This window comes from Melozone crissalis, unplaced genomic scaffold, assembly GCF_028551555.1.
Source record: "Melozone crissalis strain CALT ecotype California unplaced genomic scaffold, PUWL_Pcris_2 ptg000016l_1, whole genome shotgun sequence".
Taxonomy (NCBI): domain Eukaryota; kingdom Metazoa; phylum Chordata; class Aves; order Passeriformes; family Passerellidae; genus Melozone; species Melozone crissalis.
The window spans coordinates 2,984,117-3,008,296 of NW_026535794.1; the positions used below are offsets into that span (position 1 = coordinate 2,984,117).

Consider the following 24,180-nt stretch of genomic DNA (forward strand, 5'->3'; position numbering starts at 1 on the left):
CTATCAAACTTCCCATCAGTAGAAAACAGACCAAAGCCCAAACTAAAGGTGATAACAAGAACAGACTAAAACCACAGCCAAGAAATAAACACACCCTGAAAAGGCAGAGACCCGAGGAGGAGCCCTGCTAAACAGTTCTCAGAACATGTAAACTAGTTTGGGGAAAAGTTTAATATGCATAATTGTGAATATGATGATGCAATAGAAATGGTATATAAAGGGTGTTTCCAAAACAGCAGGTGAATGCCAAGCACCCAGCCACAAATCTTTGCTTTATTGTCTTTTTCTCCTCTTGTCCTTTATTAAACTTTTACAGGAGGGTGAACCTTGTTTTTCACAAGATTAAAGCTCCTTGTTAGGTGCTGGGAGTGTCAGCACACTGCCCTGGCTGGGGAGAGCCTCTCTGTGTGCACCAGGTGGAAAACAAAACTATACTAAAAAGGCTTTTTGGTAACAGCCAGTGCAACGGCAGAGCTGGGCTGATCCCAGGGCTGCAGATCCTCCCTCCCAGAACAAACCAACCACAGAGGGATTTATAAAATCCAAATTTATACAATATAAAATCATTAAAATATATCATTTTTATAAAATCTCTGCCTTGTTTCTCCATGCTGACGCCTCAGGCAGCCCAGGGATGCTCAGGGAGACATCTGCAGGGTGAGCTGTGCCCAGATGTCACAGGGGTTGGTGACAGATGTGGGCACTGGGCACAGGGCGCCCTGAGATAACAGAGGCCACAACCCAGCCCTGTCCCTTCCTATCCCCTGTTGGAACACCCCAAAGGTGTTTTGTGGAGATCCCAGGATCGTTAAGGCTGGAAAAGAGATCTGAGACCATCGAATGCAAGTGCTAAACCATGGGATTTGTAAAATCCAAATTTGTACAATATAAAATTAATAAAATATAACATTAATAAAATATAAGATTTTAATAAAATCTCTGCCTTGTTTCTCTGCGCTGACCCCTGAGGCAGCCCAGGGGTGCTCAGGGAGCCCCAGGGTGAGCTGTGCCCAGATGTCACAGGGCTTGGTGACAGATGTGGGCACAGGCCTGGCCCTGAGGCTGTGCTGTGTTTGCCCACCCTGAGATAACAGAGACCACAGCCCAGCCCTGTCCCTTCCTGTCCCCTCCTGGAACACCCCACAGGTGTTTTGTAGAGATCCCAGGATCGTTAAGGCTGGAAAAGAGATCTGAGACCATCAAATCCAAGTGCTAAACCATGACCCCAAAGTCACATCTACGGGATTTTTGGAACACTTCAGGGATGGTGATTCCACCTGCACTGCTCCAGTGCCTGACAACACTTTCAGTGAGGAAATTTTCACTAATATCCAACTTAAATTTCCTCTGGCACATCTTGAGGCCGTTTCCTCTTGCCCTGACACTCCTTACCTGGCAGCCGGAGATGCTGCAGCCTCTGAGCCTCTCTTAGATTTAAACCGTGCCCAAGCTGAGTAGGAACCACACTTTATTTTGGCTCCGTGCCTCAGTTTCCCCATCCCCACGCAACGATACCTTCCTTTGGAACAAGGTGATGGGGAAAACCCCTCCTAAAAGTGGGGACCCCGGGAGGGAGCCGGTCCCTGCCTGGTGCTGTGGTTCCCAGGGCTCTCCCAGCCCGGCTCCCCTGGCTCGGGGTGAGTTTGGCAGCCAGCACGGGTCCTCTGAGCAGCTGCCGTGACAGACAGCTCCCGAGCCACCCCCCTCTGCAGCGCTGCTCTAAAATAAAAATACCTCCCGCCCGCTCCGCTCCACTCCCGGCCAAACTTCCTCCGGGGGCAAGCTGGGGGGGACGGCAGCCCAAAACCACCCCTGCCCCCCTCCCCGAGCCGGGCTCGGGGATGCTCTAGGGCAAACCGGCCGCCCCCAGACCCTCGGTGCTTGTCCCCTGTGTGTCCCCGGTCCCCCTGCTGCGGTCCCCACCGCGCTGCCGGACGCTGGATCCCCGACCCTCGCCCACCTCCCCCCGCGGCCCCGGGGCTCAAGGTCAGTAGCGGGGAGCGGTGCGGGGCCGGGGGGGACACGATGCGGGTGGTGACACTACGGAGGTGACACTGCTGTCACCTCTGCGTGTCCCCAGCGCCCGCCCGGGGGCCGGGAGGGAGCGGGGGTGAGGATGATGAGGATGATGAGGATGATGAAGATGATGAAGATGATGAGTATGATGAAGATGATGAGGACGGTGCTGCCCTGCTGGGACCCCCCGAGCCTCCCTGGGCAGCTCGGAGCGATCAGAGTTAAAATCCTCCGAGGGGTCCCCGCCATCCCCCGAGGTTGGTCACCGCCTGTCGCCCGCTCCCTCGCTAAAGAGGAAAAAAAATAAATAAAAAGAAGCTTTGAAAGCGTGGAAAGGAGGAGGAAAAAGCTTTTTCCAGGCACGGCCGTGCGCGCCCTCCCGCCGCAGGGGCACCGCAGAGCGGGGGCAGCGCCCGCCCGCAGCGGCCCCGCGCCGGGAGGGAGGGACGGACAGGGGGGACAGCCCCGGAATTCCCCCCGTATGAACCCCAAATTCCGCCCGGATAAACCCAAAATTCGGCCCGGGATAAACCCAATAATTTCCCCCGGGATGAACACCAAATTCCGCCCGGGATGAACCCGAAATTATCCCCGGGAAGAACCCGAAATTATCCCCGGGATGATCCCGAAATTTCGCCCAGGATGAACCCGAAATTTCCCCCGGGAAACACGTTTGGTGCACGCCGGGGGGAGATGGGGTCACCCCGCATCGCTGCCAAGGACCTCCCCCACCCCCCGCTTAAAAACCCCCGCGACCGAACATAAAATAAACGCTTAAAATGAAAACGATAACTTTAATATTATTTTAATTTTAACATTATTTTAATTTTAATATTATTTTAATTTTAATATTATTTTCATTTTAATATGGAGCGATTTTAATAACCGCAGAAGCTTTTGAAAAGCGGATGCCAGAGCTGAGGGTGACCGGGCGCCTTTTGCGCCTTAATCCCTTCAGCGCTCTCAGGGATGGTGGCAGGGGGGTGTCAGCACCGGGGGTGTCCCTGTCCCCTCTCCCTGTCCCTTGTCCCCCGCATCCCCCCTGCTCCTGTTTGGCAGCTGCCGCACACTCAGCCGGGGAGGCAAGGCACGTCGCGCCGAGGTTAATTAACCTCGGAGGAGTAATTAGCCCCAGGGCTAATTGCTGCTGATGCCGCCGGGAGGCTCAGCCGTGTCTGCGGGCTCCTAAAGGCTTCTGGCAGGGGAAATTTGGGATCACGGGGATTTGGGAGAGCAGGAGGTTGGGCAAGGTGAGCAGGAGATGGAGAAACCCACCGTGTCCCCTCCATCAGTGATGTTTCCATGTCCTGGATCCCCTCCAGGGATCCAAGCAGGAATTAGAGGTGGAGGAAGCCCATCCTGGAACGGCTCTGAACAACCCAGGGATAATGGGAAGAACAGGAACACCTGGCCCCAAATCCCGGCTCCTGGGTGGGGTTTGCAGGAACCTCTTTGCACCTGAGTTGTGCCCCAGGTGTGACCCTTTTCTCCATCCCTTCAGCCCTCAGGGAATCCCACAAAGCAGAGTTGGGGAGGAGCAGCAGCAGGATTTTAGGTGTTTGAGGAACAGTTTTCCCCTGGTTTTCCTCCCTCTCCTCTCTGCCTTCCCAGGTGTGGATCCCTCCCTGGTGCCGGCCGGGGCTGTCACCCCCCACCATGGGGGTTAAGGCGACGCTCCCCAGCTACGAGCTGGGCTTCTATGCCCTCGTGGTGACCTGTGCCGTGCTCTACAGCGGCAGCGGCATCTTCGAGGCATCCAGAGGTAACGCCGCATCCCCCGGCAGGGGCAGAATGGGTGTAATCCCCCGGGAGGGGCAGAATGGGTGGCAGGCTGCTGCTTTTACAGCTGTTGATAGCACCAGCAGATCCCGGCTTTAACTGCTGCAGAAAACAGCTTGGAAATCCTTTTTAAAGGGATTTTTGCCTGGTTGTCTCTTTGTCCCTGTTCCCACTGCTCAGGGTAAAGAGGGATTTTTGCCCGGTTGTCTCTTTGTCCCTATTTCCACTGTCACAGGTCTTCAGGTAGTGCCACACCAGGCAGCCACCACCACCCTGCCCACACAAGGCTGATTCCCTCTGTTGTTTGGTTGGTTTTGGAGCTTTTTGTTTGTTTTGGTTTGGGGTTTTTTTTGTTGGTTTGGTGGTTTTTGGGTTGTTTTTGCCTTTTTTGTGTTTGGTTGGTGTTTTGGTTAGGAAGCCCACAAACCTGAAAACTTTATGGGATCAGCCAGGGAATGTGTAATGAGAAAAAGGCTTTGCTGAAAATTCCTGCAGAAACCTGCTGTCACTGACTCTTTTAGTTGTCTGTGGCAATCAGGCAATTTTGGGGTGGGGTGTTTGAGCCCTGGTGGCTCATTAACACAATGATGAAGGTTCTGGGCTTGGTTTGAACCTGGATCCCATTTTCCAGAGCTGTTTGTCTCCCTGTAATTCTGGTTCTTTTGCAGACAGCATGAACAGAAAGGCGTTTCGGGATGGCATAAAGCCAGGCTGGCACTACTTTGGCAGGAAAATGGTGAGTGAGGAAGGGATTGGGCTTTTCTAGCTACAGACAGCCTGGACAATGGAGAAACACAGCTGGGCTTTCTGCTACTGACACAAGTCAAGGTCCACTTGACTTGTATTTTTCTTCCTAAAGTAGTGGGGAAAATACCAGCCCTCCTGAAGCTTTGTGCAGGCTGACCTAGAGCAGAGGCTGGACAGCGCTAAAGAATAAAGCAGGGATTTATTAAAAGGCATCCATGGATGCACCTTGGGCAGCACAAGAGCCCAGCCAGGGCTGCACCCAAGATGAACCAAAATGGCCCCAAAATGCACGAGCGCTCCCGGGGTCTCTCCCTTGGATCAGTTCTGCTCCATTTGCACCTTGCAGTTCATTGTCCCATTCCAGCTTTAGCCCAGGCAGTCCCACCCTGCTTGTTTTTCTCTCTCCAGCCCACGGTGTTTGTGCTCCTGGGCTGAGATTTGGATCATTTGTCCTTGGTGCCCAGCTGGAGCAGGAATTGTTTTGTCTCCCTGCTCTGTGCACAGAGCTCACCGTGCCCTAATAGAGAACTCACATCTCCCTGATATGAGCTCACCATCCCCTGATATGAAGCTCAGAACTCCACACTAAAGCACAGAATCTGAAAATATAAAAGCTGAAACCTGAGGCATCACTGCGGGACTGTGAATACTCTATTTTGTGTGTGCTGGGATGAGTGACCTCTGCACATCCCTCCTGGGTTTTTATATCTGAGCTAAAGTGCTCGGGAGCCCTTGGGTGGAAAATGGGAAGGAAAAGCTCTAAAAGTTGTGGAGCTGGAGGCAGTAAAGTGCCTGGTGCTGCTCCTGCAGGATGTGGCTGATTTTGAGTGGGTGATGTGGTTCACCTCGTTCAGGAACATCATCATCTTCGCCCTCTCGGGACACGTCCTCTTTGGCAAGATCTGCTCCATGACCGTGCCACAGGTGAGCAGGGATTTGGGAGCACCACGGGTGGCCTGGGATCTGTGGAAGGGTCTTGGGTTTAGTGTTGCTGAAATGGCTCCCAAGGTATTGAAGAGTCCTTTTTTCTAGCTTCGCAACCAAAGAAGTCAAAATTCTTCGGCTTTAGCTTTTAAGGTTGTTTTTTTTCTCTTATCTATGACATTCTCTCTCTGACCTGCTGAGATCTGTCTGTCAGGTCAGGTTAAGGCACACAGACCACCCCTGGGGTTGTGTTAACTTTTTATACCAAGATCTACCTGTACTTTATTTACAATAATTTTCCAATACCTATCACCTATGTTAGACAGTCTGTCTCTACTCTAAACCAATCCAGAAATGCCACCAGCACAGCAGAAGATGGAGGGCAAAAAGAAGGAGGAGGACAGGACACACCCAGATTCCTCCATCTTGCCTCTTGCCCCATTCTAAATCCCCAAAATTCTACTTTTTCACCCTGTGATAAATTCACTATCATTCTACTCAGACTCTTGTGGCTTGTAACTCCTCACACAAAGTTGGTAATTGTTTCCATGGGCTAAAATCAAAGGCACAGGTGTTTGTGACTCTGTGCCAAGGGCTCTGAGCCCCCTGCCAGGGTCTGGAGCCATCCAGGGCAGCCAGAGCAATGTCCTGGGTTCTGACAGAAGGGGTTTGGGGATGCTCAGGGCTCTGACAGGAGGGGTTTTGGGGTGTTCTGGGCTCTCCCCACACTGACCCCACCGCTCTCTCCCCAGCACCGCGCTGTGATGTACATGATCTACGGGCTCCTGGCCGTGCTGGCCAGCATGGGGCTGCTCTACCTGATGATCATCCTGTCCCACTGCCTGCTCCTCTACTCGGTGGCCCTGGCCAAGCAGAAGTGGCTCTGCTACGTGGCCGGGCTCTGCTGCCTCGCCTCCTTCAAGGTGGAGCCCTTTGGCTCGTGGCAGGTGGGTCCTGTCCGTGTGTCTGTCGCGTTTCCAGCCCACTGCTGTCCATCTCCTCGGGGTTATCCTCCAGGAGGGCTCCTGGAGCAGCCCCACACCCTCCTGGCCATTTCTCCTGACTGCAGCAGAGCTCTCACAGCATTTTGGAGGGAAGGGACTGTTGAGGTGCGAGTTTGGGAGTAATCCCTCAGAGCTCATGTCATGTTTTAGTGGCTTCGTGCTGGTCCAGAACAAAGGACATCTGAGTCCTTCTTGTGAAGGCTGACTTAGAACAGAGGCTAGACAGGGCTAAAGAATAAAGCAGAGATTTATTAAAAGGATCTCCTCAATGGATCCACCTTGGATCCATTTGTCAGCAGCAATTTGTCAGCCTGTTTCTGCCCTGTTCCTCAGTTTCCCCATCTGTAACGCAGAGCTGAGATGGATTCAGTGATGCCCATCTCTTAGGTCACGGCCTAGCTAAGATTTTATCTCACTGGTGGGTGGAGAGAAGCCCAGGAAGGATTTTACCAAAATATTCAATCCCTTGGCAGGACAGTGCTGTCTCTCCCTGCCTCCAAAGATATTTTCCCTCCTTCTCCATAAATCCCAAAGCAATTTGCTCTGCTTTACTCTGTGGCCACACCTGTGACAGGGTGACATTGCCACCCAAACCAAAGCTGTGTGACCAACAGCTGCTTGGTGATGTGGCTAAGAGGATCTGCCACTTCCTGACTGCCCTGAGCTGCAGGAGCCAGCTGGGAAATCGAGCCCCAGTTTTCTCTTTCCAGCTCATTAACTTCAGAGACAATTGGTGTCAGAGCATAATTAGAGGTTTTCCTTGAACTGAAAACTAAACTGGCAGAGGTCAGGGTTAGAGGAGATGTCAGGAAAAAATTCCTCACTGTGAGGGTGGAAAAGGGGCTCTGGTACGGGGTGCCCAGAGAAGCTGTGGCTGCTCCTGGGTCCCTGGAAATGCCCAAGGCCAGGTTGGATGGGGCTTGGAGCAACCTGAGACAGTGGAAGGTGTCCCTGCCCATGGCAAGGGTGGCACTGGATGGGTTTTGATGTCCCCCCAACCCACACAATTCTCTGCTGCCCCAGTGTGACGGTGTTCACAGAGGTCCCAGGACGAGGGAAGAGATGAGAATTTTGACTCCATGTTTCAGAAGGCTGATTTATTATTTTATGATATATATTATATTAAAAGAAAATGATAGATTAAAACTATACTAAAATAATAGAAGAAAGGATTTCATCAGAAGGCTTGAAAAGAAAGGAATGATAACAAAAGCTTGTGACTCTCAGAGTCTGATACTGCTGAGCTGTGATTGGCCATTAATTAGAAACAACCAACATGAGCAAATCAAAGATGCGCCTGTTACATTCCACAGCAATCAGATAATTATTGTTTTTCTTTCCTCTGAGGCTTCTCAGCTTCTCAGGAGAAAAATCCTGGCAAGGGGATTTTTCATAATATATCACGGCAACACCCCAGGAGTGGTGTCCCCCACACAGCGAGGCAGCACAGGAGGGACACCACGTTCCTGGTGGTAATCTCTGTTTCTGTTAATCTCTGTTTCTGTAAATCTCTGTTTCTGTTAATCTCTGTTTCCTGCCCAGAGTGGGTTTGTGACAGGAGCTTTTGATCTCCAAGATGTGCTTTTCTACGGAGGCTGCACCTTCACCATCATGCGCTGCATGAGTTTCGCCCTCGAGAGCTCCCAGAAGGAGGAGGGCATCTACTCCATCTTCGACCTCCTCAAGTACAACTTCTACCTCCCCTTCTTCTTCTTCGGGCCTGTCATGACCTTCGACCAGTTCCACGCCCAGGTGAGTCACCCTGAGGCCAGGCTGGAGCAGGATTTCTCCCCAGAATTTACTTGCTTGGGGTCAATGTCTGCAAAAACCCCAAGTTTTGCCACAGTGAGGATGCAAATGGTTGTAGAACTTCTTGTGGTCACCTCTGTGAGTGTGTATTTGTGTGGGGAAGGGCATAAACTGATGGATTTTTAAACTTCTTTTTGGGTTTTTTTTAGCCATTTTCACTGGCCAATCCACAATGGAAGGTCTTGCTGTGATATCCTTGTTCCCTGGGCATCTGCACTGCTCTGTGCCTCAGTTTCCTTGTGTTGTCTCCCCTGCCCCTTCATGGTGAGGGCCACACATGGGACCTCTGCATGCTGTGACAGCAAGGACATTTCTGTCTCCCATTTCTATCCAGCTGCTTCATTCAGGGATGGTTTGTATGTCTTTAGATCAAGTTATTTCTCAGGAAATAAACAAGATTGGGTGGAAGGCTGAGCTCCAGCAGTCAGGGGCTCCATTAATACCCTGGTGCCCCAAGTCTTTGCCTGTTCCACACAACCAAGGGAACTTTTGGATGAGCAGATTTCAAACAGAAATGGAAAACACCAGAAGTCTGGGCTGGAACCTCTGGAGCTGTTCCACAGTCCAAGATCAAGGAAACCAGCAGTGCTGTGTCCCCCCTCACTCTTCCCACCTCAACCTCCTTCTGCACCAAGGATCAGCCCTGGCCACCAGAGCAAGCTGGTGATGCTGGCAAAGGGAGGACTTTGGTCAGCACTGGTGTGTGGAGGATTCCCACCATCACCACCACCCCTGGTTCCTTTTGCAGAAGAACAGCTACACTGAGTATTTGGACCCAAATTGATGCCTGGATATAGGAATGTTTTGGAAAAACATTTGTGGGTTCAGAAGAAAAACCAGCCCAGGGCAGGGGAGAGCTCAGAGCCTCAGGGTGAGGAGAAGACTGAAGACCCACCAGCCCAGAACCTTCTCTCACACATGGAGCTGTTTTGGTTGCCTAAGAAAGGGTTTGTGTGATGGTGTTCACAGGGGTTCTTGGATGAGGGAAGAGATGAGGATCTGACTCCATGTTCCAGAAGGCTGATTTATTATTTTATGATATATACTACATTAAAACTATACTAAAAGAATAGAAGAAAGGATTTCATCAGAAGGCTGGCTAAGAATAGAAAAAGAAAGAATGATAACAAAGGTTTGTGGCTCGGCTCTCTGTCTGAGCCAGCTGACTGTGATTGGCCATTAATTTGAAACAACCAACATGAGACCAATCACAGATGCACCTGTTGCATTCCACAGCAGCAGATAACCATTGTTTACATTTTGTTCCTGAGGCCTCCCAGCTTCTCGGGAGAAAAAATCCTAAGGAAAGGATTTCTCGTAAAAGATATCTGTGACAGGTTTGCACTGGGGTGTTTCCTCCAGGATGAGCCATGATCCCAGTCCTGCTCCTTGCCTGCTCTTCACCTGTGGAATTTACAACTTTATGATGCCTCTTAAAAGGAACAAGAGCCCTCAGGTCTTACTGGACATATTAAAAATGAGTTTTGGAGCATTGGACCCTGAAGATCATAAGGTCAGCTCTGGTGTCCCCATCAGGGATGCAGCCAGGTACCTACAAACAGGGACATGAAACTCCTCATGTTTCCAACACGTGAACTCCCACTGCTCCTGCAGAGCTGCATCCAGGAGTTTTATTTCCTGCTCCTTTGCACAACCCCAAACCAGGCTGTCTAAAGCCACTTAATGAGCAATTCCCCTCTCTGCTGCTTCAAACCCCAAAGGCACAAGGATTAAAGTCCCCAACCCCTCTCCCCTGCCCTGGCTGGGGTCCTGGCTTGGCCTGGCCACCACTGCCATCTCCTGGCTACATCCCCCTGCACTGCTGGAGGTGAATTCTTAATTGTCCAAGAGCAATTAGGGCAGGAGGCAGGTGGAGCCCTTCCCTAGGGTGGGATGTATGGCCCTGTTAGAGATTGGATCTGTCCCTTTGCATCCTACTGGTCCCACATCCTGGTGGAGCTCCTGCATTCCTATGTGAGATGGGAACTCATCTGTACCAGGGCTTGGCCAGCCAAATTTGGGTGGAAAAGCATCTTTCTTGCTGAGATCAAGGGAACAAATCCCTTTATTTGGGTCTTGATTTGGATGTCTAGGGTTGGGAGTGTTGGTGACACAGCCCTGATCCCAAGGGGGTGGTGGCCCAGTGCTGGCACCACTCACAGATGTGAGGACAAGAGCAAACAACCTCCAGTTGCACCAGGGAAGGTTTAAACAGGATAATAGGAATAATTTTGTCAAGGAAATGGTTGTTAAGCATTGGAACAGGCTCTCCAGGGCAGTGGTAGAGTCACCATCCCTGGAGGTGTTTCAGAGATGTGTAGATGTGGCACTTGGGGACAGGGTTTAGTGCTGGGTTAATGGTTGGGCTCAATGATCTTAATGGATTTTTCCAGCCTAAACCATTCAGTGATTCCATGGAAGGAGGGTTCTGTGGCCACCCACACGTCTCTATGCCAGACCCTCTCCTCCCTCGGCTCAGGGTCCAGCGGCCTCTTTGTATCCTCAAAGAACCTGGTACTTAAAAGGCATGGAAAAAAATCTGGCAAAGGAATCATCTGGATTTGACGACAGGGCTGGTGCAGCAGCTCTGTGGCAGAGCTCCCACCTCTCACAGGGAATAAAGGGGGAAGTAATAAACATAAGAGGATTTTGAATACAGCAGCGATTTCACGGCGATGCAGGGAAGCAAGGACATGGCTCTGCCCCGTGTAATCCTGAGAGCTCGCTCTGGTGATGGTTATGTGACAATGAGCAGGGATGTGACAGCTCCTGGAGGCAAACCGCAGGCCCTGTTTGTGCAGGAGACAGCAAAAATGAAATCCCCACCAATTCAGGACAGCCCCTCGAGCGAGTCTCCCTCTCATTTACAGCAGGAATCTCCAGCAGAAACCTCAGCCATCAGTTCTCCTCCTCCTCCTCCTAGATGACCCTGGACAAAAATACACCAGGCCCTGGCAGAGCTGTCAGGCTGGGATTCCAACCCTGGAATCCATCCTGGAGATGTGATGGATGCAAGCATTTTCTCCCTCTTAGTGCCTTTTGGAAGGGGTTGTCCTTAAGCAAAGTTGATTTCCTGAGCACATCGCTGCAGAAAGAGCACCCTGGGAGCTCCCTGGTCAGAGTGGATTTCAGCCCACCTGGAGTCCCTGAGGGCAGCCAGGCCTTTGACCACACACCTGCTCTGCTAGAAAACCGCTGGGAGCAGCAGGATGATGCAGCAGGGACATCCCTGCTGTCCTCAGCCCTGCTGTGGGTGGGACGTGTCCTGCTCCTTGTGCATGTGCTCACCTCAGCCAGCCCTTGGGAATTCCTTAATCAGTGCAAACTTGGGCAACGTAGTCCACAGTGTGATCTGGGCCCTGGTTTAGGGCAAATTTGGGAGAAAGCCTCCAAAGGGGACCCCTCCAGCAAGCAAACCCACAGGGCCCCTCTCCCCAGCAGTTTGGGAAGGATTCCTTGGAGAAAAGTGGAAAGAACCTGTTTATTTAACAGGCACAGCACCCCCAGCACACAGAATGAACAATAACGGGTGACACCACTCTGAAAAAGATGACAAATTCCGAAAGTCTCTCTGGGGGTGGTCGCTCTGTTATCAGTCCCTCCAGCGCTGGGGCAGCTGCTGCCCAGAGCAGGCCCCGCTAGGCCACAGGGTGCAAACTCTCGGTGTTCCCAGGGCCCAGTCCGGAGCAGGTTCAAGTAGGTCCAAAAAAGGAAAGGAGAAACAGTCCAGGAAGGAATTTGGACTTTTTAGCTAAACTAGCTAATGAGCAGAAGCAAAAAGCAAGAGCAAAGCAGGAACGAAGCAGAAGCAAGAGCAAAAAGCAAAAGCAGCACCATGTACTGCCCCGTCTCTGTGTTCCGCCAGGCTGATAAGAAACCAAAACAAAACTTTCACTCTTCAGAGTGAAGGCACAGAGTCTTGAAGGCACAGAACATGATACCCAGCATAAACAGAACACGCAGATGTGGATACAAGCATCATAACATGACCTAGGACAGACCTCTATAGGGAAATGATGAATCAATCCCTGCTTGGACCTTGACCATCCTTGTGGGTGAAGGATCAACAGCCATCCTGTCCCTAGGCTCAGCCCTGCCCTGTGACAGGGGTCCCAGGATGAGGGAAGAGACAAGGATCTGATTCCATGTTTCAAAAGGCTGATTTATTATTTTATGATATATATTACATTAAAACTAGACTAAAAGAATAGAAGAAAGGATTTCATCAGAAGGCTAGCTAAAAATAGAAAAAGGAAGAATGATAAGAAAGGTTTGTGTCTTGGACAGAAAGTCCAAGCCAGCTGGGCTGCGATTGGCCATTAATTAGAAACAACCACATGAGACCAATCCCAGATGCACCTGTTGCATCCCACAGCAGCAGATCATCATTGTTCACATTTTGTTCCTGAGGCCTCTCATGAGGAAAAATCCTAAGGAAAGGATTTTTCACAAAAGATGTCTGTGACACTGCCCCCGTTTGTCCCTCCCTGCAGGTGAGCACCCGCGAGCTGAGGCGCAAGGACGACGAGATGAAGAGCATCCGTGTCAATGCCCTGCTCCACGTGGGGGCCATCGTGGCTGTGGACATCTTCTTCCACTTCTTCTACATCCTCACCCTCCCTTCTGACCTCAAGTTCGTGAACCGCCTCTCGGACTGGTCCTTGGGTGAGTGGCTGTGCTTGGGCACCTTCACCCCTGTGCTCAGCTCCAAGGCAGTGGAGAGGGATCCAGATCTCCATCCACCCCCCTTGAGAGGCTTTGGGAATGCCTGTGTTGGACAGGTTTGAGTACAAAAACCCTCATCCTCACTCTGGCCATGCACAGAGCTGGGTTGGTGGCCCTGGAGGTTGGGTTGGAGGTTGGATGGCCCTGGAAGGCACACAGTGCTGGTCTGACCTTTCCACAGTGTAAATTCTTTAGTTTGGGGTTTAGGAAGATGAGCACCAAGTTATTTTTGTTACTTTTGGACTGGGAGGGAGCTCAGCACCTCTAAAAAATCAGCAGGACAATGCAAACCACATGTAGCAATGCAAGGCCTGATTGGATGTAAGGAAAGTTGTCCACAGAGTGGTCAAACACTGGGAGAGGTGCCCAGAGAGGTTGTGGATTGTCCCAAAAGAGTCTGTTCAACACTTACATGTTCAATGTCCAGGGCAATATAATCTCTACCTAAAGGTGGGTGTTCCCCAAGCATGACTGGGCTAGAGACCTCCAGAAGGCAAATTCCCAGGATAAGCGATGGGAGCAGCACTGGCAGCTGGAGGGAGGGTTCCAGATGATCAAATCCATGTCTGACGACAGCATTTGATCAAATCCATGTCTGATGGCAGCATTTGATCACATCCATGTCTGATGGCAGCATTTCAGACACCACCACACAGCAGGGGCCAAGCAGGGGCTGGAGGAGCTTCCTGTCTCTCCAGAGTGGCAGCTTGAGGCCAGGATAAAATCCTAATGCAGCTGGAGTGGCACTAACATGGATTTAGGTGTCCCAAGAGCCCTGGCTGGATGGATCCCATGTTACTCCAGAGGGAAATGAGCTCTTCTGACTGTTCTGACCATGGTGGGACTGGTCAGATTTTCCCTTTATCTGGGAGCTGGATCCCACCAAGACAGGGGTATTTTAGCAGCTCTTTACAGAGGCATTTGTAATCTTTAGTAGCTGTCCCTGCCGGGTTTGTTTCCCAGTGCCAGACACCTCTCTAAGTCAGAGGTTCTGACCCTGGCTCTGCTGTAGCATGATATCTATGGCCAGAGGGAGCTGGGGTGGGGGGAATTTTGATGGAAGTGCCAATAAAAGCTCAGAGGGCAGACCTGAGAGCTGTGATAGGTTCATCAAGGCTTAACAAGCCATAGAGGGAAGGCACAATGATGGAATAATTGACTGTACAAACAGAATTTCTTGGGCTACTAAGGCAAATAAGCAGTTTGCTCCCTCATACCCTGAGAAGAAATTCCCCTTTGGTTCAAGCCTCTTAAAAAATCAGTTTTAAAATTTTTGCTCTGTAGAAATCCTGATGCATTCCACATTCTTTTTTCCTTATTTGACTCTCATTTTTGCTCCAGCTGGCCTGGCCTACTCCAATCTGGTGTATGACTGGGTGAAGGCTGCTGTCATGTTTGGGGTCATCAACACCATTGCCAGACTGGACCACCTGGACCCACCCCAGCCCCCAAAATGCATCACCATGCTCTACATCTTTGCTGAAACGTGAGTACCCTGAAGGAAGAGGGATGGAGCTGGACAGGACCTGGGTGGAGGGCAGGACACCTGGGCTGTCCTGGGCAGCTGGAGACCACTTGAAACCATAGCCTGGACCTGGCCAGAACCCAGGGAAATATTCCTAGGTGGGGAGAAATGGATAAGGAGAAAAGTTAAATCACGTCTCTAGTAGGATCTGTCCAAGGAATGAGCCTGGAGGAGCTCTGTGAGCAAGGTCCATGATGTGCCTTTCCATGGCATTGGGTGTTTTATATGTTTCAACAGGTTTTTATTGTCATTGTGTGTTTAAACATGTTCTTATCATCTTATTTTTAGGCATTTTGACAGAGGGATTAATGACTGGCTGTGCAAGTAAGTGTCTGGTCTGGTTCAGGGTCTTCCCTTCCATCCCAGAGCAATGAAGCATCACATGCTGTTCATCCCAAAGCTGGGGTGTCCTCTCTTCTGGATAAATTCCACTATTTGCTCGGTTTAGTCCCAAACCCTTTGAATTAATTGCACAAAGAACAGCCCTTTCCTCCAAAGCTGGCAATAAAAGAGTGCTGTCCCAAAATCCCTTTGAGTCTGGTGGGTTTAGGGTTCCCCCAGGGGAGGAAGAGCCAGCTTTACATTTCTCCAGGAGGAAAGGGGAACTGAGTACTGTAGCTCCATCTGCATCTCCCTCAGCCCTTCAGCTCCCTTCATCCACGAGTTCACACCAGCAAACCTCTGCTGAGAGGGGTGGTGGCTGCTTTGTGATAAAATCCTGACCACCAGCAAGTCTGAGAGATCCCAGGTTTTACCTGCCAGAGGGGGAAAGGTGGATATTTTGTCCTTGAGTATTTATAGATTTGTAGGAACAAAAGTCCCAAGCGGTTGGGGCACAGCAAAAATCAATTTATTGCCATAACACCCCTCCTGTTTTACTGGGATTATCTGGGCTGACCTCTCTGTGAGGAGCTTGGGAAAAGAAAGCCCAGAGGGATCTCCTGGAGTACAGGGAGTGGTGGTGATGGTGTTCATAGGGGTCCCAGGATGATGGAAGAGATGAGGATCTGACTCCATGTTTCAGAAGGCTGATTTATTATTTTATTATACATATTGTATTAAAAGAAAATTATCTATTAAAACTATACTAAAGAATAGAAGAAAATTATTTCATCAGAAGGCTTGGAAGGAATAGAATGGAATGATAATAAAATTTTGTGACTGACCAGAGTCTGAGACAGCTGGACTGTGATTTGCCATAAATTAAATGATATATTAAAACTAAATTATATATTGAAACTAAAGAATAGAAGAAGGGATTTCATCAGAAGGCCAGCAAGCAAAAGGAAAAGGAATGATAACAAAATCTTGTGAGTGACCAGAGAGTCTGAGCCAGCTGACTGTGATTGGCCATTAAATAAAAACAACCACATGAGACCAATCACAGATGCACCTGTTGCATTCCACAGCAGCAGATAATAATTGTTTATATTTCATTTCTGAGGCCTCTCAGCTTCTCAGGAGGGAAAAATCCTAGCAAAAGGATTTTTCATAAAATATGTCCATATATTTTCATAAAATATATTTTATTTTATCATTATATATAATTTATAATTCATATATATAAATTATATATAATGATATATTAAAAAGTAAAATAACTAAAAAAACCCAAAAATTAAAATACAATACTATAAATTAATATATAATCTTATATAATATTTTATCATATATAATTTATAATTTATATATATAAATTATATATAATTTATATATAAAAAAGTAAAATAACTACCAAAAATAAACAAAAAATTAAAATACAATACTATAAATTAATAAATTATAATAATATATAATATTTTATCATATATAATTTATAATTTAGATATAATTATATCATTTTATAGAATATAATATATAAATTTATATTATATAATTTATATAAAAAACATTAACCACCTTCCTGGCTTTTAGGTACGTGTATGACCACATTGGAGAGAACCATGACAACATCCTGAAGGAGCTGGTGGCCAGCACCACCACCTTTGCCATCACCACGCTCTGGCTGGGGCCCTGCCAGGTTGTTTATATCTGGTCCCTCGTCAACTGCTTCGGCCTCAACTTCGAGCTCTGGGTGCAGAAGTTCTTCCAGCTGGGGCCCTTTGCCAAGCTGGAGGTGAGGGCATGGGGATGGGGACAAGCTCTGGTGCTGGGAAATGTCTGTGCCTGGAGGGAGCTCACACTGGGTTGGAGGGGTTGGATTTTTGGGTGAGGAAGAAGAGCAGAATTCCTGAGGATGCCATGGGGCTCCTGCCTGGAGGTCTTTCCTGTGGCCTTCAAAATCATGGAATTATTAAGGCTGGAAAACACCAGCAAGTCCAGCTGGACCACCACTGTGTTGGTGTTCACAGGGGTCCCAGGATGAGGGAAGAGATGGGAATCTTGACTCCATGTTTCAGAAGGCTGATTTATTATTTTATGATATATAATATATTAAAAGAAAATGATAGATTAAAATTATATTAAAAGAATAGAAGAAAGGATATCATTAGGAAGTTACCAACGAAAGGAAAGGAATGATGATAAAATTTTGTGACTGACCAGAGTCCCAACACCGCTGGACTGTGATTGGCCATTGATTAAAAACAACCACATGGACCAATCAAAGATCCACCTGTTGCATTCCACAGCAGCAGATAATTATTGTTTACGTTTCCTTTCTGAGGCCTCTCAGCTTCTCAGGAGAAAAATCCTTGCAAAAGGATTTTTCATAAAATATATCCATGACACCCCACCATGTTCACCACTAAACCACATCCTTTAGTGCTGTATCCATGGGGATTTTTGAACATTTCCAGGGATGGTGACATCCCTGGACAATGCTTGGGATCAGGCACTGAGCTGTGCAAGGGAAGCTCAGTCCTGGTGCTCTGTGTCCCCTCATTCCATGCACTTTGTCACCCACCCAGAGCAAACAAACTCCTGCCCATGTGCTGCTTCACAGGGAATTCAGATTGGGGTGGAAATTCCAAAGGGAAAACAGAGGTCCAAGAGAAGCAGGAATGCATCTCCAGTGAGGCATCAAAGTGTCACAGATGGACACAAAATTTGAGATATCTGTCAATATCTGTCCTTGGGAATAGCTCTATGCATATGGGGAATATGCTGTGGGGAATATCCAGATCCTAGGGGGATATGTTTATGTATTTCCTTATGGGATTAATTTGTTCCACTTGTTCCACAGAGCATCTTGGTGTTCTCAGTGGTTTTGATCTGATTTCTTTTGAAATCAAGTGTTTGGATGCTAGAACAAATTATTTTAAAATAATAATAATTTAATAATAATTTCAATAATTTGTGCCTTTTGTTTGGGACCAAGGCATCTCAGGGACATACTGGAAAAAAAACCTTTAAAACTTACACCCTGAAAACAATTGTCTTCCTATTAGAATCCTAAATACAAGAAACTCTCAGATCTTTAAACCTGTAAACTAAAGCTTAGAATTAAACTCAAGATTTAATGTAAAACCTTAAAAAAACCTTCCAACCCTAAATACTAAAACTAAAAATATAAATTTATAATTTAAAACAAAACCAAGTTAAACTAAATTTTAAAAATTTAAAGTTTTAAAATTTAAAATATAAAAAATTAAAATAACTGCAAAAAACCACAAAAATTAAAATGCAATACTATAAATTAATATATCATCATATATGTAATATATATTTTATGTCATTATATATAATTTATAATTTATATATTATTATATACTTTTATAGAATATAATATATAAATGTTGATAATGTAATTTATAATTATATATAATTTATATATCATATATATTATTAACTAAAAATCTTACCCTATAACACAAATCCATAAAACAAAATATTTAAAAATTAAATAAAAAACATAAATATCCTTATTAACAATATTTTATTAATCAGTAACTCCTTAAACAGCCTTAAAACTAAAAATCGTAAAACATTCCAAACCATGATATAACGATGTAAGCGGAATTCATCCCTCCTACCTATAAAAATTCAAATATAAATATGAAATATATCAACCACATAAATATAAAAAATAAAAATATAATTTTAAAAAATCACATCATCAAAATAAAATAAAAATAAAAAATAAAAATAATATAAATGAATATATAAAATATAAACCACATAGAAAAATCCCCCACAATTCAAAGATCCCATCTCAAATTCCTTCCAAAAAATATATTCCATCCATTAAAATAGAATGGAAGGAATATATTTTTTGGAAGGAATTTGAGATGGGATTTATTATATAATTTGTATTATATTTTAATATATAAAAATATAATACAAATAAATATTTAAAATATTAACCACATATAAAAATAAATTATAAATATTTAATAATAATAATAATAATAAAATATAAAAAAATAAACCCCAATTCAAAAATCCCATCTCAAATTCCTTCCAAATAAATTATCATAAGTTTCTTTTTTCCCGATTTAAATCCTGGAGGCCCTAAATTAGTTAAAGATCTATTTTGAATACAAACCGCGGAGAGAATCCTCCCGTTTGCTCTCCTGGTTGAACTCCTAATCAGATTAAGGCTCTGGAGGCAGTGAAATCCCCTTCCCTGCAGCACCACAATTCCCAGCCCTAAGTAGCCTGGGGGCTCTTTGAAGGCTGCTCTAAACTCCATCCCTGCTCCACTCACAGCAGCTGATCCTGGAGATTATGTGCCACTGACAATTCCACTCTGCTGCTGTCATTGGCTTTTGAGCTTTTTTTTTCTCTCTTTAATTCCTAGGAAACTATTTTTACCGGGAGCCAGGAGTGATTTGCATGTAGGGCTAATAATAATCCTGGGATACAACAGATTCTTCTGCCTTGAAGAGTGGCAAGAGGTGGAGAAAGCAGGACTCAACCATTTCATTTTAAAGAGGATCTGAGAGAGCTGGAGAAGGACTTGTGACAAAGATGTGGAGGGACAGGACAAGGAGAAATGGATTTAAACTGACAGAGGGAAGGGTTAGATGGGATATTGGGAAGGAATTCTTCTCTGTGAGGGTGGGCAGGCCCTGGCACAGGGTGCCCAGAGCAGCTGTGGCTGCCCTGGATCCCTGGAAGTGTCCAAGACCAGGTTGGACAGGGCTTGGATCACCCTGGGACAATGGAAGGTGTCCCTGCCATGGCAGGAGGTGGAATGGATGATCTTTAAGACTCCTTCCAACCCAAACCCTTCCATGTGTCTGTGATTCTACAATTACCATGAAACTGTGTCTAACATCTTGCCCCTACCCATGGGACCCAGCCCAGGGTCCCTAAATCAGCAGAGCACTTTTGTCCTTTCCTTGTCCTTTCATTTCTTCATTCCAGAGGCACTGAAAGCTGCTCTGATTTTTGCCTCCCCTCTGGGATCCCAGCTGGGGGTGCCCCAGTCACCCCCTTTTCCTTAGAAACCCTTTTCCCTCTGCTCCTCTCTCGTCCACAGGCCAAGCTGTCAGGGGCCATGTCTCGGCGGATCAGGGCAGCTTTTGGGGCTGTGAACTTCTGGGCCATCGTCCTCTACAACATCCTGGCCCTCAACAGCCTGGAGTTTGCCCTGCTGGTGACCAAGAGACTGCTCGTGATGGGTAAGAGGCTGCATCCTTCCCCACTGAGACACCCCTGTCTGAGCTGCTGTGGGAGCTGAGCACTGGGATCTTGGATCCTTCGGGGTCCAAAGTGCACTGACCACTGGTTTGTGATGTGGCTGCTCCAAATGTCCTTAATTCTCATGCAAAAAGTGGTTTCTTAGCTGCCCCGGTTCCTCACTGAGTGTTCTGGAGTGCCAGCTGCCTGCCAGGTGTGCTTGTACAGCTCCTGGCATAGCCTGAGCCTGGTTCAGCCTCCATGGAGCACCTCAGAGGTCACGTTCACCTCACCAAGCAGGGCTGAGTCCCTGCCTCTGAAAGGCCATCCTGCATGTCTTGGTTTGGAAAGACAGGAGTCTGCTAAGGAAGGCAGGAGCCTCCCCTGAAATGGAGAATGTAAACCCTCCCCACCCCTCCCAATTGCTATAAATTTTAAATTAAGGGGCTCTCAGGCAAAAATATGGGAGCAGGGATAACAGTTCTTTAATAGGGAAGAAAAATAAAAGGATAAAATAAACAATGCAGTACACTAGAACAACCCTGACAGAGTCAGAACCCAACCTGACACCCTGTGGGTCAGGGTGTTGGTGGCAGTCCCATTGGAATTGTGGCTCAGCCCTCCTGAAGTGTCAGGGATGATTCTGCTGGAGCAGGGATCCTGTAGAAAGGTGCAGTCTCTTCCTCTGAAGACCCAGTGGAAGGAGAGGCAGCTGCTGCTCCTCTGGGGAATCCAGTGGAGAAGCTGTGCTGGTGTCTCCAAACCTCTGGATTATATCTGGGTAGGAATGCTTGGCTCCTCCCTCTGGGCTCACATCTCCCAGTGGGATGCTGTAGTTCTTATCAGCCATGCAGGGACATTCAATAACTGTTATCAGCGAATGTTTCCCCAGAGGGAGGAGTGATTGTGGAAGAGATAAGGAAAACTACCCACTTGATAAAAGACAACTGCCATACAGATGGTGATAGAATACATTTTGCCTTGTAATCTGGAACAGTACATCTCTAATCAGTGGATTGTGGCGCTGTTCTGAAGTCTTCTTGAGCTGCCCAGGGTATAAATAGCCCTGAGGAGCCCTCTCTGGCATGGGGATGGGTAATGTCACACTCGCTGTGCCAGGAGTGCCTGCCCGCTGAGCTCGCTGGCTTTTGCTGGATGCATTATTCATTGCACAGCTCCTGTTTTAGCAGGAGTAAACCCTGGATCCACCCCTCTGCTGTGGAGACCAGATCTGTGATTGCAAACACCGTCAGACCCTTCTGAAGAGGAGGGAGAACTCTGTCACTGACGTAGGTGACAAAAATATGTATTTTCCTGGGCGGACACTGTGTCCCCACTAAGTGCAGGACAAGAAGACTTCAAAGCAGTGCCACAATGCACTGATTAGACATGTACAGACTGCAGCATGAAGATTTGTACCTGTCACCTTTGGGATGATGCAGGGTGTCTGCTGGAGCAGAGGAAATGAGGCAGGACAAGGCTGGGGTTGATGCTCAGCATCGGTGGGGCCCAAAGCTTCCAGAAGGTCACAGAGCTGAGCAACGATGGCCATGGGCAGGTTCAATGGGCAGAAAGTCAACCATGACTTCTGAACTTGGGGAGAAGAAGGATTTTGGGAGGTAATAGGGGCTCAAAACCCCTCCAGCATGTCCCCACTGCAGTCCACTATGCCTTGGTGGGTTCAGCTTCACCTAAAATCCAACCCTGAGGATTTCCCTCTTGCTGAAGCCGCAGGGCTGGATTGATGACAAAAAAATGTCACTGGCCACCATGATCTTGTGGGGTCTCCCAAACCCACCTGAGAGGCAGCTGTGCTGGGGTGAAGAACTGGCTGATCAGGTCTCCCTCCCTGCCCTAGGTTTCCCTGAGAGCACCTTGTCCATCTGGTTCATCACCTACTGCGGCGTGCAGCTGATCAAGGAGCGCGAGCGCATCCTGGCCATCCAGGAGGAGGAGAAGGGGGACAAGGCCAAGCTGGAGTAGGGGAGCCTTGTCCTGAAGCTTCACCTCCCTTCCAGCCACTGCTGCCAGGCCAGGCCCTGTTCAGGGCTCTCCAAGCCCTCCTGACAATCGGACTGCTGTAGCTCATCCACGTAGACGTCACCCGGAAGGCACAGGTCACCCCCTTGCTGCAGGGAAGATTTTCCATCAGGCACAGCGGGTGTTTCACAATCTCCCCAGGCGTGGCAGGATGCTGAGGCAGCTCCCAGGATGTTTCTTCCATGCCAGAGCCATCCCTGTTGTTTTCCTGACCCTCTGAAGTGTGCAGGCTCAGAGATTTCACCCCCTGCTTCCCTTGGTGCACCAGCACTGGGCTCCCCTCAGCCCTTGTCTCCCGGAGGAGACTCTCCAGGCCCCATGGCTGGAGGTTTTAGGGCCCTGCACTGCTGGATCTGTGACCACCCTGCTGTGACACGTGTCCTGGGACTCAAGCCAAACCCCACCTCAGTTTTTTTACATGCTATGGACAAAGGTCTAAGCTCACATTCCTGCCCGTGGCTGAGGGACAGAAGGTGCTGCATCCACCCCTTGCTCACCTCCATCCCTTTCCTCAGCTGCCTTTGGTGTGCACAGCCCAGTGAGCACACAGCTGAGCACAATCCAAGGAGAAAAACCCCAGGTGAAGGTCAGGGAGTGGGGCTGGGTGGTGGAGGGAAAGCCCATGGGAGCCTCCTTGGAGAATCAGACTTTGGGAGCGTGTGAAACACAGTGCCTTGGGGAAAAGGTGGGTTTGTGACACAGAAATAGCTCTCTTGCACTTTAGAGTAACTCTCAGTGGCCTTATGTCTGAGTTCTGTCTGTCTGGGGGCAGGACCCACACCCCTCTGCAGTGGGGCTGAGACCTTGGTGCATCCCTATGGGGGAAGCAGGATGGGTTCTAGCCAGCTTTCAGCTCTGCCAAAGCATTTTGTGAATTTGTCCCTGGTAAATGTCTCTTATTTATGTAGCAAATAAATGTTGGATAACTCTGGCACCTGCTGCTTATCCCTGTCAATGCTGCTGGCTGCAGGTGACACCCCTGGAAATACCTGAGCCGAGAGGATCTGTTTGCAGGTCTTTACCTGCCCCCCAGAAAAGTGACACAAGACATTTGTGACTTCAGCAGAAACCCTTTTGTCATCACCAGACTGGAGGTTGGGCTGCAGGTGGATTCATATTCACCTTTATTTTGACTCTGCTTTTGTACGTATCTTGATCCTGGGGCCAGCAAATTTCACCTATGTGGGTTTCGGGTTAGAAGCCAGGTTGGTTTTACTTTTAGGAGCCTCCCAACAATGCTGGGAGTAAGGGGCAGGCATTGTGCCTTGGTGGCATCTTGTCACATCCCTTCTTGACACATCTGTCACTGCTGGACTTTTCATGGATGTTCCTTGGCATCTCTGTTATTTCAGATTTACTTTTTCCATCAAACCAGCTCTGCCACCCTGTGCTTCCTGCAGGGTTGGATTTATCTCCTGCCCTCTTTAGGGGTGTCCTTGCACAGGTGGCACCTCCCTGAGCTGCTGTCACCAAGGGCTCTGTCCCTGAGGTGTCTCAGTCAGGCTCTGTGGCTGCCTGGGAGGACAGAGTCACCTCCAGTGTCCAAGTGGGTGACTCACATGGCAAAGCTCAGTGACTCTGCACTGCCCTCCTGACTGGGACACTTCAGCACAGAAAATAGCCCATTCACTAAGAGCCTATATTTACCCAGCAGCTGCATCTGCTGAAGCTGCCAGAAGGAGCTAATCTTAGACACCAACCCAGCCAGTGATCTGTTAGAGACAGTTCACGGAAGAATTTGGGCTTTGCCCTCCTTTTCCAGGAGTTTTCCCTTCAGCTTTTGCTGCTCTGGCAAGCCCAGGAGGTCTGAGCCCCCTGGTGCTGTCTCAACCCCCTCAGCCTTGCACTGAATCCCACTGTAGGATGGGATTTATCCACTCATCCCCTCTGATTATTCCCTGCCCCTTCATAAAACTCTACCAAAAAGCCAAGAAAAGCAAATTTTTTATTGTAATTACAAATCCCACTTAACAGCCTTACACTGGACACTTTCTTGTTCAGCCTGACATGGCTGAAATTCCTTCATCCATCCTTTTTTTTCTTGTA

At 48.2% G+C, this 24,180-nt stretch overlaps 1 protein-coding gene across 1 annotated transcript; it reads left to right on the forward strand.

The window, feature by feature from the left end:
* The first annotated feature begins 1,921 nt into the window (after positions 1-1,921).
* HHATL (hedgehog acyltransferase like) lies at positions 1,922-23,819 on the forward strand. The gene is made up of 12 exons (XM_054273921.1): positions 1,922-1,986; positions 3,628-3,778; positions 4,464-4,531; positions 5,353-5,466; positions 6,219-6,413; positions 8,013-8,222; positions 12,773-12,944; positions 14,346-14,490; positions 14,818-14,853; positions 16,444-16,645; positions 19,955-20,096; positions 21,953-23,819. The coding sequence occupies exons 2-12, from the start codon at positions 3,673-3,675 to the stop codon at positions 22,075-22,077; spliced, it is 1,515 nt and encodes a 504-aa protein (XP_054129896.1). The 5' UTR covers positions 1,922-1,986; positions 3,628-3,672; the 3' UTR covers positions 22,078-23,819.
* Positions 23,820-24,180: the final 361 nt, after the last annotated feature.